Genomic DNA, 13,942 nt, shown 5'->3' on the forward strand with positions numbered 1-13,942 from the left:
TAAATTAAATAGAAAACAACGCCAGAGGGGCGCCTAAGTGGCTCAATTGGTTAAGCATCTGACTCTTGATTTCGGCTCAGGTCATGATCTCACAGTTTGTGAGATCAAGCCCCATGTCGGGCCCTGCACTGACAACACGGAGCCTGCTTGGGATTCTCACTCTCCCTCTCTCTCTCTGCCCCTCCTAAGCTCTCTCTCTAAAAAAATAAATAAACTTAAAAAAAAAAAAGAAAAAGAAAACAACTTGAGAGAAACACCCAGTGAATCAAAACTTACTGAGTTTCTGGTATTGCCATGCATTATAATGTTCCATCCTCTTCTACTATTTCTCTGCCTCCCTTCACCAATAACTTCTTTCCCTCCTATTCTAATTTCATCCTCTCTCTCCATCCACTGCCATTTCCAACTCATCTTCCTTCTCTCCCAACTCTTCAACTTGCCTATTTTCACCTGTCCCAATTAGATGAGCCCCACCCATCTTCCTCCATTTTTTTTTTTTTTTTTTTATTCCACAAGCCAAGGAATCAATAAGTAATTTGTAGAGTGGGAAGCAGAGGAAGAACTAAGGGGAGTGGATGCAAATAAGGTAGTTTGTGCTTTTCCCACTTTTGCCAAACAAGCATTATCTACAAAAACAGGTGCACTTTCTCCCCTTCAGCCTCCTATCCATTAAAGTGGTTTAATTACTTCCTGATCACTAGACAGTTAGATAATTAGAAGGCAGCATTCAGACCAAAAATTTAAGCCACCCTCTTCAATCAGGGTAAAATTGTGTGATCAAGAAGCTAATTAAGAATCAAGTGTATGGCTCTTATTGGAAAGAGTTAGTTTGGGGCTTCAAAAGATTCTGCTTCTCTCTCCCTGAGGCCCCTATCTCCTCCATCATCACCAAGGCTTCATTAAACTCCTGTTACTGTGTTGACTGCCCAGGCCTCAACCATTCCTGGACTCAGTCCTCGAGGGGCTTACCGCACAGGGAAAAGAGCTTGTGGAACTAATCAACATATGAATGAAGCAGTGCCACAGGACTCATATTCACAAGGTTGAAGGAAGTGATGAGGGCCGGTACACTGGGAGAGAATGATGAGACAAGGGGCAGAGAGGAGGTCTCCTTGTCTGGAATCAGGCCACAAATAGGGATCCATAGATGGTCTTCAGAAGATATATGAATCCTAAATTCTTATGTCTGGTTTGTGTTCCAGGGAGATGGTCCTTAGCCTTCATCAGATCCTCAAAGGGGCATGTGACCCAAAAGATTGGGAACAACTGGGTCACAGGGAGATGGTCTCTCCAACAAACTTTTGAAAACATGTGGCCAGAGTGCAATCTCAGGAACTATTGTCATACTAGAAGAAGGAGCGGTGGTGGGTGGCTATCTTGTCTCCTAGAATCACAGTGTGTTCAAGGTTGGAGGAGCACTGAGAGGTTTCCATCTGGTCTCTTTGCTTGACATTGAGGATGCTGGAGTGACTCATCACTGTTTGCTCCTGTGAGTCAGCTCTTCCCTCCAGAGGCCAGGCCAGCAGCCATCCCTACACTGACAGTTGCTGCAGGGTGAATCCCGAGTCATCTCACTCCCCATCACAGGGCCCAGCTTCCTGCACCACTCTCACAATATGGACAATCATCACTTTCCTATTCTGCCCATCCCTTAGCTGGCTTCATCTTCCCAGCCCTTCCTCTGGATGTCATGGCCTGTCACCAGCAACTTCTCTGAGTGTTCCTTTCATGGCAACAGCTTCTTCTGAGGACACTGTTTCTTGCTTTCTCAAGTGGTAGCTGCTTTTTCTCCCATATCCTGTATTATACGGGGACTGGAGGTGAGGTCGGCATCCTTCTTGTTCTCCATCACCCCTTCCACCTCTCTTCCTTTATCCTTCAGAAGCCCCAGCCCCTTTGAAGTGCATATCATCATATTTGATTGTCCCTTTCCCCTTGTTGATGCTGTTGGCTGTTGGCTGCCTACTCACTCCTCCCATTCCTGGGTGCAGCTGGTTCATGCACTCCCTCCCTCCCAGGATTCTTGTCTTCAGCATCTCTATGATCAGTGCCTCTCAGTGGAGGTGGTACCATCTCCTAGGGGGGCATTTCAGAAATGTTTGAGGTTTTTGTTTGTTTTCTAATGTAGTTGTGCCCTAGAATTTATGCTGAAATTTATATTGTCTGGTCTAAATGACGTCTCCTTTGTTCTTTTTTACATTATTTGTCAGTGCATTATATTAATTTATTTTTAAAAAAGAAACCATAGTAGCTTATATTACCTTATGAATTTCACTTCAGGATAGGAAAGGGAATATTAAACTATACCTATTATAAAAAGGGGACATTTGTCCTAATAGCACTGAGGATGGCTGATACAGATAACCTGTCCAACTCTTTGGTTATCTCTTTACTCCACAAGCCTTTTCCTCTAGCCCACCTCAGCCTCTGCTCAAGTGGACATTCTCTAGACCTCATCATCACCAAGAACAATACCACTTCCAAAATCTGGATTTAAACATCCCACTCTGCCCATCACTCCACACCCCTATCCTTGTAGCTCACTGACTCTAGCAATTCTATAACTTCAAAGAGAACTCTTGGCATTGACCCTATTACTTTCCATTTTTCCTTTTTTCATTATTCTTTATCACTTTTGTGTATCCCTTTCCTCCTCTCCAGCTCAGACTCCATGGGTCAGTTTAATAATTCCTCCCTTGCCAACATCCGTAAATCTTATGTCTTCTCTTGTCTTTCTTTCACAGAAAAAGTCTACACTAATGAAACCCAACTTTCTTACTCCATAGGTGCACCTAGCCAGCAGTTGAAGTTATGGAGAAAAACTATACAACTCACCTCAAATTTGTGGCCACAAACCTCAAATGGTTGCTGAGCACTGTCAGACAATTCTACCATATCTCCTTTGTAAATTCAGTCTCCCACTTTTCTAAGATAATCATTTCCCCCTTTTTCTTCTCCCCAATAATCTTCAACACTTCCTCCTGTATCCCTTCCATCTTAACTGATGAATCATAGAAGAAAAAGACACTTGGATGAGAACTACTTGATTTGCTATCAACCTCCTTCCACCTGTGCCCACCAAGGCAGTGGTCACCCCTCATTCCACATGAGCTGTTTTCTCAACAGAATTTAAGAGTTAGCACACTCTTTTTATTGAAATGCGTCCTTCTCTGGATTTCTGGGTCTTTACACTTGCTGCTCTTGCTTCTATGCTATTTATTGCTCATTCAGGACCTCCTTTGCTGGCTCTACCTCTGCCAGAATTCTATATATCAAAAGGCCCAGGAATCTGTCATTGTCCCTCTTTTCTAATCTGTCTGCCTTCCTGGGCCATTCCTGAGACTTCAGATTCTACCTCTACACTGATGACTTCTACCTCCAGGCCAGACCTCTCTCTAACCTTCAGACTCATATGTTCAACTGTATACCTGGCCCTTCCAGTGACATTTCTAACAGACATCTTAAATTTACCATAATCAAAATATAACTATTAATCACTGTGGTAGGCTGAATAATGACCCCCCAAAGATCCAGGTCCTAATCCTTGGAGCCTGTTAATGTTACCTTTTATGGCAAAAGGGACTTGCAGACATGACTAATTTAAGACTCTTGAAATGAGGAGGGTATTCTGGGTCATCTGGGTGGACTTGTAATCACAAGGTTCTTATAAGAGAGATGCAGAAAGAGACAATGACAGAAGGGTAGGAGATGTGACATTGGAACAAAGAGGTGGAGTGATGTAGGAAAGAGACAGGGAATGCAGGTGTCTTCTAGAAGCTTAAAGGCAAGAAGATGGATTCTCCTCTCAAAGCCACCAGAAAGAACCAGCCCTCTGATACGTTCACTATAGACTTCTGTCTCCAGAACTATAAGAGAACACTTGTGTGTTTTAAGCCACTGAGTGTGTGGTCATTTGTTACAACAGTAGGAAACTAATATAGTCATGGCCACCACCACATAAATCCTCCCCCCCTGCCCTCATGCTATCCACATCTCAGTAAATGGCACACCACTAGTGTATTGTTGGCCAAAAGCTCCTGGGCTGTCCAGATTTTTCACTTGACTCACAACTTATCTGTCAGCAAGCCTGTGAGCTCTGCCTCTACATACGTCCTGACCACACAATTTTTCATGCAACCTACTGCTATAACCCTGGTAGAGACCACCATCTGTTCCTGCTTGAATCACTACATCACTTCCTGCTTGGTCGCCTGCTCCTACTGTTCTCCCTCATCAGTTTATTGTTTCACAGGAGCCAGAATGAACTTTCTGCAGGGTAAACTAGATCACATCACCCCTCACCCCTCCCTTAAAACCCTTCAATGGCTTCCCATTATACTCAGGACAAAACAGAAATCCCTTGCCATGGCTTATAAGGCCTCATCATATTGTGCCCCTCTGTGCCCCCTTATCTCCTTGTACTTCCCGCTCATCACTGCACCCTGGCCACGTTGACCTTCTTTCTGATGCACATGCATTCCATTCCCACCTCCTGGCCTTTGCACTAGCAGTTCCTACCACCAACATGCTCTCTCTCCAGATCTTTGCATGGTCCCCCCTTCTCATCATTTATGTCTCAATGTAAATACCACCTCCTTATTCACCATCCTTTCGATAAAGCAGGACCCTCAGTATCTGCAGCCAGTGGCTATTTAACCCTATTTCATCTTCCTCATAGAATTGCCATCACCTGAAATAGTCTTATCAGTTTGCTTGTGTGCCTGCTATTGTCTCTCTGCTAGAATATAAGCTCTTGGAGGGCAGGACTCTGCCTGTCCTGCTCACTGCACTACACCTAGTGCTTGGCACATAGTAGGCACATAATATTTATCTTCCGGTTGTCTGGTATGGCTTCTTTCTGACTCTACACTGCTTCTGGCCAGTAGAACTGTATCAAAGCTCTCCTTCCCAGGGGTGTGTTTCAAGAGAATTTGACTATTTGTTAAATAGCGAAGAGTTAACCAATGTAATTCCAGACATCATCTAGCAGGTATGGAATGACCCTTGGTATCTTTCATGGTGCCTTTGAAAGCACACGGTTCATTCAACATCTGCTCAATGCCTGGTGCCATGGCTACATGGTAGAGGGAGGAAAATATATTTATATTATGCCTCAACAGATGATGACTTGGGGTTTTGTCAAGCCAAGAAGTGGGAGGGGTGGAGGAGAGGTGGGCAAACGCGTTGCATGTAGGCACTGGACCATTTCCTGAACTCGTGTGGTAGCCTTCCACCTTCTATTTCTGAAGACTCGTGAAGCCTAGGCATACAGGGGCTCAGATCTGAAAGGGAGGTTTGAAAAGAACAAATCAAACCGATACAAATCCACCTTGCCCCAATGTGTACATCTGTGTGTAAGCATAGGGAGACCATTTTTCCAGCAGTGACGTCCTGTCTCTTTCTTGTCCTTTTCTCTCTCCCTCCCTGCCCCTCCAGGTCTCATCGTGCACGAGGGACCCTCTGTGTACCGCATCTTTAAACGGTGGCAGGCTGTCAACCAGCAGTGGAAAGTGCTGAACTATGACAGGACGAAAGACCTGGAAGATCAAAAGTCAGGAGGCAGGACAAACCCCCGGACCTCCTCATCCACCCAGGCCGATGTCCCCTCCTCCGAAGAGGAGGCTGTGGGTGCCCCCGGCCCTGAGGAAGGCCCTGCCAGGGCGGCCAGCCACCCCTCAGGCCCTCTGTCCGATCACCACTGTGCTTACACCATCCTGCACATCTTGAGTCACTTACGACCTCATGAACAGCGGGGCCCCCAGGGCGGGAGCCGGGAGCTTGTCATGAGGGTCACGACAGTGTGAGGGGAGAGACCTGGAAAGGAGGCCGTGACCATGCACAGAGATGGGGAGGCTGGGCCAGGAAGGGGCCAAGGCCTGGCAGGCCACAGTCTGGGGAGCAGGTGTGGGGAGGCAAAGTGGCATCCCAGGGGCCGGAGCAGAGGGCAGGCAGAAGGCGGTGGGCCTCGTGGGGGCCCTGGAGGCAGGGTCAGAGCTGGAGCGAGTGAGTCGGGTGTCCAGGGCGCTTTTCGTGATTCTAATCGGTCAACCCCCATCCTCCAAGAGCAAGAAGAACCAGTACAAACTCAACAAGGAAGCGCAATACAGCTTGAACGTAACAAAACACAAGGACAAAAATCCCAGATGTGCCCATCCACCTGGGATTACTACCCTCGGGTGAGAGCACCTGGGAGAAAAGGAGGCTTGGGAAGGGCGACGGTGAGGTGGTGGCGGTGGCGTCCCTGTGTGCGCAAGTGGTGGGAGAAAAAATGCAAAGGGGCAAAGAGTGTGCAAAGGAAAAGCACTGTAGCCTGCCTTGTTTTCCCCTTGAGTTTGTTTGTTTCTCCCTGGGCTGTTTTTGGGGCAGTGGTGGGGAGGGAGAGGGATGGGTGTGGGCTGGCAAGGATGACAGATGGCATTTGTGGCTCCTGGGCTCGTCTGGGTGGGCAGGATTCCTGACTCAGATGGCTTTAGGGGCTCTGGGGCAAGGTGCAGGGAGGGAGATGTTGGTGTGAGCCCCCAGAGGGAGGGAGATTTCGGCTTCCTTCCAAACCGGGAACTCCCAGTTTCCGATGGGCTCAAAGAGGGTTTAGGTTTGGAGATGGGTGTCTTTTTGTGCCCTTGTTACTTTATTTTCTGGTGGTTTGGCTCAAAGATGTTTACAAGAAACACACACACACACAACTAGAGAAAAGTACAGATTTCCTGTGGTTATCTCAAGCACAGTCCTGCTGCTGTGGCTTCAGCCTTCAAAGCTGTCAATCCAGGAGCGACTTTCCCAACCACCCAACCCTGCCCATGGCCAGGACATGCTCAATGTCATGCCTTCTCCTGCTTTGGCGCATGCAGAGACCCAGGGCCCCCTAGGGCAGAGCACCTCCCACCCAGGGGCCCCCCAGGATAGCTGTTGTAGCAGATGGGAAGAAATTGGCTGGATGTGTCCCAAGGAGTGGAGTGGAGACCAATCTAAGTATTCCTTGCAACTTGGGACCCTCACCCGAGGGTGTAATCCCTCAGTGCTACATACTCCCCGGTCCCTCCCATGCAGCAAGGCAGGGCCCAGGGACCCTGTCAGGGAGCACTGTCCCTCCCGTCCAGACTGCTGGTTCCTGGGGCCTTGCCAGCAAGGCCACTGGGGTGGTCACCTGCACAGTTTCTCATTGTCAATGCACAATGGCCGCGCCATCCATGGGTATTAAAGGGACACTGTCAAGTACTTTTTTAAACTAGTTTTTAGGGTTTTTTAAAACTCTCTGTTGTTTGTATTATTCTCTTAAAAGCTTGAAAATAAAATTTCTTTCCCTATCATTAGTGTCCTTTTCTTTCTTTTTTTTTTTTTTAAATTTTTTTTCAACGTTTTTATTTATTTTTGGAACAGAGAGAGACAGAGCATGAACGGGGGAGGGGCAGAGAGAGAGGGAGACACAGAATTGGAAACAGGATCCAGGCTCCGAGCCATCAGCCCAGAGCCTGACGCGGGGCTCGAACTCACGGACCGTGAGATCGTGACCTGGTTGAAGTCGGACGCTTAACCGACTGCGCCACCCAGGCGCCCCATTAGTGTCCTTTTCTATATGTGAGTTTTCCCTTCTTCTGCCCAGCTCTCCCTCTGTGGCATAATCTTGCCTTCCCTTCTCTCTCTCTCTCTTTTTTGTCTGTTCCACCCCTAGTGTCTTCTTTCTGGCTTCCTACAAGATGGATTCCTTCAAGATTAAAAAGAGGAACAACTCACAAACTCTCTTTAAATTTCTGCCCAGGACTCCTAGAAGCAGAGATCATTAGTGCTGGAAGAAATGTGGAGAAATTTTACCCCATCGGGTCATTTCAGAGAAGCTGAGAGAAACACAGGCCAAGGAATGTGTTAGGACCTCATTCCCATGAAAGTTTTCTGTCGAACATCAGAAAAAAAGCTCCCGGGGCAGGGCTCTGAGAGAGGGCTTGCATATATCACCAGGTAGAAGATAAGACTGTTCCTCCCTTCAATTTTCCCAGGCCCTTCTGACTCAGGTCAGCAACAGGCCAGGCAATGTCCTTCCTCAGTGGGAAATGCACAGGCTTAGGAAGGTTCCTCCCCTGGTAGAGCTTACAGTCCAGCAGCTCAGAAAGGAAATAATAATTGGTGAGAGGCCAAAGCCCACATACAAGGAAAACATACAAAACAAGTGAAACCAGGGCGCCTGGGTGGCTCAGTCAGTTAAGTGTCTGACTTTGGCTCAGGTCACGATCTCATAGTTCGTGAGTTCGAGCCCCATGTCGGGCTCTGGGCTGACAGCTCAGAGCCTAGAGCCTGCTTCTGATTCTGTGTCTTCCTCTCTCTCTGCCCCTCCCCCACTCACACTCTGTCTCACTCTCTCTCAAAAATTAAAAAAAAACATTTACAAAATTTAAAAGAAAACAAGTGAAAACTGACAAAATGGTACAAGTAAAGGTGTCTATTTTTCTACGGGTTCTAGGAATGGGCCATTCAGTTTAATTCAGTATTTATGGAAAATGTAGATGTGTTAGATTATTTCCCAAAAATACTAGAATGCAACAAAATAGGCATATCATCAAAACTATAGTGGCTGTCATGTCATCCTTTTTGGGTGATTCACAGGACACTTCAGAATCTTATGGTCATTCGGGGTCATTCAGAATCTGCTGTACTGAATAAGAGGTGATTACTGAAGTTCTAATAGCATTCTGGAGTTTGTTGGGTCTTGATGATACAAGCTTCAAAAGAGCAAAGACCTTGTCTGTCTTGTTTACTGCCTCACATCCAGGACCTACAGTAGTACCTGACACACAGTAGGTGTTTAATAAATATTCCGAATGAGTAAAACACTCTTGAAAGAGTATGGGAGTGTCTTCGGCATGCAGGAGACCAGCCTCCTACTCCGTCAGCTTAGATGGTAGCTCTCAAGGTCAGTAACAGAGCAGAAAAGAAATCTCAACTTCTGACTTCTCTACCCAATGGGGTGGTAAATTCCCTGTGCCTTGGAATTCCCTGTGCCTGTACTTATGGGTACAAAAATGAACGAACTGGGTTTTTATTTTTCATATGCATCCTTGGGGAGTGAGGAGAAGTGCACCCTGATAACAAGTGACCATTGTCCCCTTTCCAATGTGCAAACCATCCTTCATACCACCAGACAAATGTCTAGATTTCAGAGAATTCACTTGCATATCATCTGCAAGTATGGCCCCATGCATGGGACAAGATACTAGCTAATGCCTAATGTTCTCAGTATGTGACAGGCACCAAATTAACTGCTGTGTATGTATCAACATACTTAGTACTCCAGCAACTGACAAAGTAGATGCCATTATTGTCTTCATTTTACAGACGTGGACACTGAGGCAATGAGGTTAAGTAACTAGGCCATGATTAGACAGAATCCAGTCCCAGGCAATCCACTTTATGCTACTCCTGCAGGACAGCTGCCACCAATTTAAGGGAAATCTGGTTCAGCCCAGTGCAGGGAGGTCATCATGGTGGAGGTATATAAAAAAAAATTTGGAGGTTGGGGAAACTGGGCATAAATAGATATAAACTATTTCTGTTCCCTACCAAAAGCCAACCAACCAAACAAAACCTGATAAACCTGAGTGTAAGTAACAATCGATATTTGATGTTGTCCAGATAATATCCTGGCTGCATGGAAGCCTGTGTAATAGAAAGTTGGCCATATCTGGATGCTGGGGAATTCTGAAAGGACGATGGACATAATTCAACCACAATTTTATGGACAAAGAGCCAAAAAAAGATCACAGAGTACTCTCTTTCTAGGAAAGAAAAAAAACAAAAGTAAAAAAAAGTATCCTATCTGGGGACTAGGCTTTTGGTTCTGGTTCCGAATGAGTGGTGCAAAGTGACAGGTTGGGGGCTCTAATCATAGCCACAAAATTTAGAAGGACCCCACAATTATGAGGCCTTGTCCCTGTCTGTCAAAAACCAAATCTGTCACTATCTTAGAGCACAGAAAATCACAGAATTTCTCAGCCTCTAGGAGATAATTTGCTGCTATTTTGATGTTTTGCCTACTGGATCCAAGGACCCCTAGCAGAGGGTAGGGGCATGGCTTGCCTACAACAATAACCAATTCCTAAGAGTAATGATGTGCTTTATAAGCAGAATTCATTATATTGTGGATGTGAGAAGCCTAGGAGGCAGGGGAGAAACACATTTTGCATCATTCCTTGTCACCTTTTCTCAATTACCCTATTCCCTAGTAAGAAGCAATCAAGGGTGATTTTACCTCTTAGGGTCCGATGCTATTATAGCAGTGATGCAATGGTCCTAAAACCTCCCCTCGCCCCATCTCCATCTACCCTTATTGGCATAATGGCACGTGGGAACTGGGACGTGCTTGGGGAGCCGTGGAAATTGGATGACACTCCAAGATGACTCTAAGTAATGTGGGTCCAGAGTGTGGGCTGCACTGGATTGGTGGCCAGCTGGTTAGCTAAGCACTGGTGGTACCACAGTGAACCACAGGTCCTTCTTCATGTGGCCTCTTTTTCCTCAGTATCTCCTATCTACTCCTCACCCAGCCCACCATGGGAATAAGAGTCCCCGGGGTGAGGGCTTTCTTCCTGTCCAAGCCCCAACCCAATGAGAACTGCAGCCCTCAGTACTCTCCCTGCCCCTGGCCACTGGTCACTGGGACAGGCCCTTCTCTTGAAATAGGTGACCTGTAATTAAGTACCAAAACACCTCCCCGTCACACTCAATTTTGTCCCAAAGTATCAGTAGATAATCAGGGAAGAGGAGGAGCCATGGTCAGGGAGTTTCTGGAAGGAAAGAAAAGCACATCCACCCTGTGCTCATGATGTCTTCATTTGAGAGGGGAAAGCCTGAAAATATAGCTCCATCAGTGTGCTGGTCCAAGTCTGGTGCTGTGTCCACATGAGGCCCTGCTGGCAAGGAAAGGCATGGGACCTGGGACAGTTAGCAGCATGGCACCCCCAGGGTGTTCATGCTCCTCGGGGCGGGGGGGGGTCCTCTCTGATGCAGAGGGAATCATCTGCTTCTGGATCTGTTAAATAAGGGAGCAGATACTTGGGTTCTGCTTATGATAATACTGTCCTTTTCCCCCAATCACTTTGGGGAAATAGGAAAAGGAGCTAAACATGTAGTACTTTCCATATGTCAAGACTCATTTTCAACTTTTTATGTATATTAACTAATTTAATTCCTCAAAACCACCCTACACATTGAGAACTGCTATTACACCCATTTTTCAGGTGAGAAAACTGAGGCACAGAGAAGTTCAGTGCATTGCCCAAGGTCATGTAGCCATACACAGCCACACTGGAATTTAAACCTCAGCAGTCTGGTGCCGTGCTTTGGGCTGCTAATCACCACATTATACTGCCTCTCAGGAAATGCATTTAAAAGGTTTATCTGGGGGCGCCTGGGTGGCTCAGTCGGTTAAGCATCTGACTTCAGCTCAGGTCATGATCTCGCGGTTCGTGAGTTCGAGCCCCGCCATCAGGCTCTGTGCTGACAGCTCAGACCTTGGAGCCTGCTTTAGATTCGGTGTCTACCCCTCCCCTGCTCACACTCTGTCTCTGTATTTCTCTCTCTTTCAAAAGTAAATAAACTTAAACAAATTTAAAAGGTCGGGGTGCCTGGGTGGCTCAGTCGGGTGAGCGTCTGACTTTGGCTCAGGTCATGATCTCACAGTTCGTGAGTTCGAGCCCTGCATTGGGCCCTGTGCTGACAGATCAGAGCCTGGAGCCTGCTTTGGAGTCTATGTCTCCCTCTCTCTCTGCTTCTCCCCTGCTCACTCTCTGTCTCTCAAAAATAAATAAACATTAAAAAAAATTAAAAGGTTTATCCTGATTTGAGTGGCATTGAAGGAAAATGAATGAGCTCTATGCCAGCTGGGTGTAGCCCAGATGCCTTCCGTGTCACGTGCCCCCCAAAGTCAGCTAATGCCAGCTCAAAGGACTCCATGCCCCAACCTGTTGGAAGGTTGATGCCCTCATCAGGATTTTTAGTAACTTGGATCATAAAATTTGTTCCCATGGCCTCCTATTCCAATTTCCAGAATCTCCTGAATTCGGAGTTTCTATTCCATCCTAGACTTCTTCACTGAAACCCTAGGTTAAGCCCAGCCCAAATATCGGACATGATTACGCCTCCTTGGTTCTTCCTCCCACCCAAGATATTACCACTTTTAGTTGTGTATATTCCCAGCTTTACTGGGAATTTGAAGGTAACTTGAAGATTAGTCATAGAAAAAACCTGTAGCGAGAACTTGCTATATGGAAGGTTCGTACTAGGTGGACATCTCAAATATCAATCAGATACAACTATATTTAAGGATCTCACTATCTAGTTACTAGACTCCAACTCAGAATTTCTCATCAAAAGCTTTCCTCATGAAAGAGCACCTGACAAGCTTACTCTTACTAACTGTAAATAAGTAAATTAACAACGTTCCATTTCCTGGGGAATTAGCATTTTTAAGAGGAGATAATTTTTTAAAGTTTACTTATTTATTCCTGAGAGAGAGAGAAAGAGAGTGCACAGGAGGGGCAGAGAAAGAGGGAGAGAGAATCCTAAGCAGGCTCCACACTGTCAGTATTGAGCCCGACTTCATGAACTGTGAGATCATGACCTGAGCCAAGATCAAGAGTCGAATTCTTAACCAACTGAGCCACCCAGGCGCCCTTGAGAGGAGATTGTTTTTAAGCAAGAGGAATAATTCTGTAAGTGGTGGAATTTCAATTCTCACTGAGCAGGTGAAGGGTTGTGTTGCATTCTTTTAGCCAAGTGGATCATAGCCATGTCTGTGCATTTGACACAAAGACACATATGCAGAAAGACAGAAATACAGAGTGTATGACAAACGCATTCTCTAAAAAGTAACACAGAGTCAAGGCCTGTTGACTGAGCCACCCTTTGGATTTCCTCAGGAGGACTGACACCCAGGTAACAGGTGGAGATGAACAGAAGAGGAAGGTCTCTATCAGGCCCTCTGAGCTCTGGTACGTCACTTGGTTTGAGCAACCTTTTTGTGTAGAGGCTGGATTTGGATTTGGATATCACCTCCCTGTTCCAGCCAGTGGCCATTCCAAGGGGTGATTTGTTGAGAATGGGACCCTCTGCACCCTCCAACACAGGCTACTGTATCTTTCCGAAAAAGGGATGTAGAAATTCTGGAGTTGCCACCTCGCTGGGCATGCTGAGAGCCTACACCAGCCTAGTGAATCATGGTGGCATTATTGGAAGGCCTAGTCCCTCCCTCAAAAGTCTCAAGGCTGAGGCATTAACCCATGTCGTCTATCACTCCTCAAATCATTTTGGTGGACACCTGTTTCGTTTGTCCATCCTGTACCCAGAAACCTCCTTTCCACATTAACATGCTGTTTTAGTAGGGCTGAACCCCTAATACCTCTCCAGCCATAGCAGTGAGACTGTGACTCAGGCTTGGATGACCGAAGTATCTTATTTCTCTAACCATGGGGATTGGTTCAGAAATGGGCATGTGCTCAAAGCCAATCCAAGTCTTTGGGATTTTTCTACCAGAGCTAGTGGGAGATATCATTTCCCTCCACCATGGTTGTTAGGAACCTGGGAGCCTGGAAAAATGAAAAGACCCCACTTTCTGTCACAGGGAAAGCACTTAATCTTCAGAGAAAGGTCAAGCAGAGACATACAATACAAAGAGAAGGACAGAAAACATCCTGACCCCTGGATCCAAGACTGCGCCTGCTCTTTGACTAGATTTCCTAGGACATTTGCCCATAAACTTGACTTTTGTTTATATTAGTCTAAGCTGTATTTATGTCACTTGCAAGCAAAAAAAAAAAAAAAAACCCACCATGAATACAAAGATTTCCATATATCCCATGACAGAGTTTGGGTTAAATCCATGGCACATTGATTGAGGGGCCAAAGGAACAAGAATGGGTTGCCTCCCTTTCCTTTTGATTAGCGATCCAAGTTTGCA

At 46.2% G+C, this 13,942-nt stretch overlaps 1 protein-coding gene across 1 annotated transcript in view; it reads left to right on the top strand.

Annotated features, from left to right (window-relative positions):
• MARCHF4 (membrane associated ring-CH-type finger 4) overlaps positions 1 to 5,804 on the top strand; it is a 107,184-nt gene extending 101,380 nt beyond the window's left edge. The window contains exon 4 of the mRNA XM_047082538.1: positions 5,437 to 5,804. Coding sequence (XP_046938494.1) covers positions 5,437 to 5,804 — 368 coding nt within the window. The remainder of the gene's footprint in view (positions 1 to 5,436) is intronic.
• The last annotated feature ends 8,138 nt before the right edge of the window (positions 5,805 to 13,942 follow it).

The sequence above is a fragment of the Lynx rufus genome, unplaced genomic scaffold, assembly GCF_022079265.1.
Source record: "Lynx rufus isolate CCGP_SWC_20201006 ecotype Redwood Valley unplaced genomic scaffold, mLynRuf1.p SCAF_2, whole genome shotgun sequence".
NCBI classification, from domain to species: Eukaryota; Metazoa; Chordata; class Mammalia; order Carnivora; family Felidae; genus Lynx; species Lynx rufus.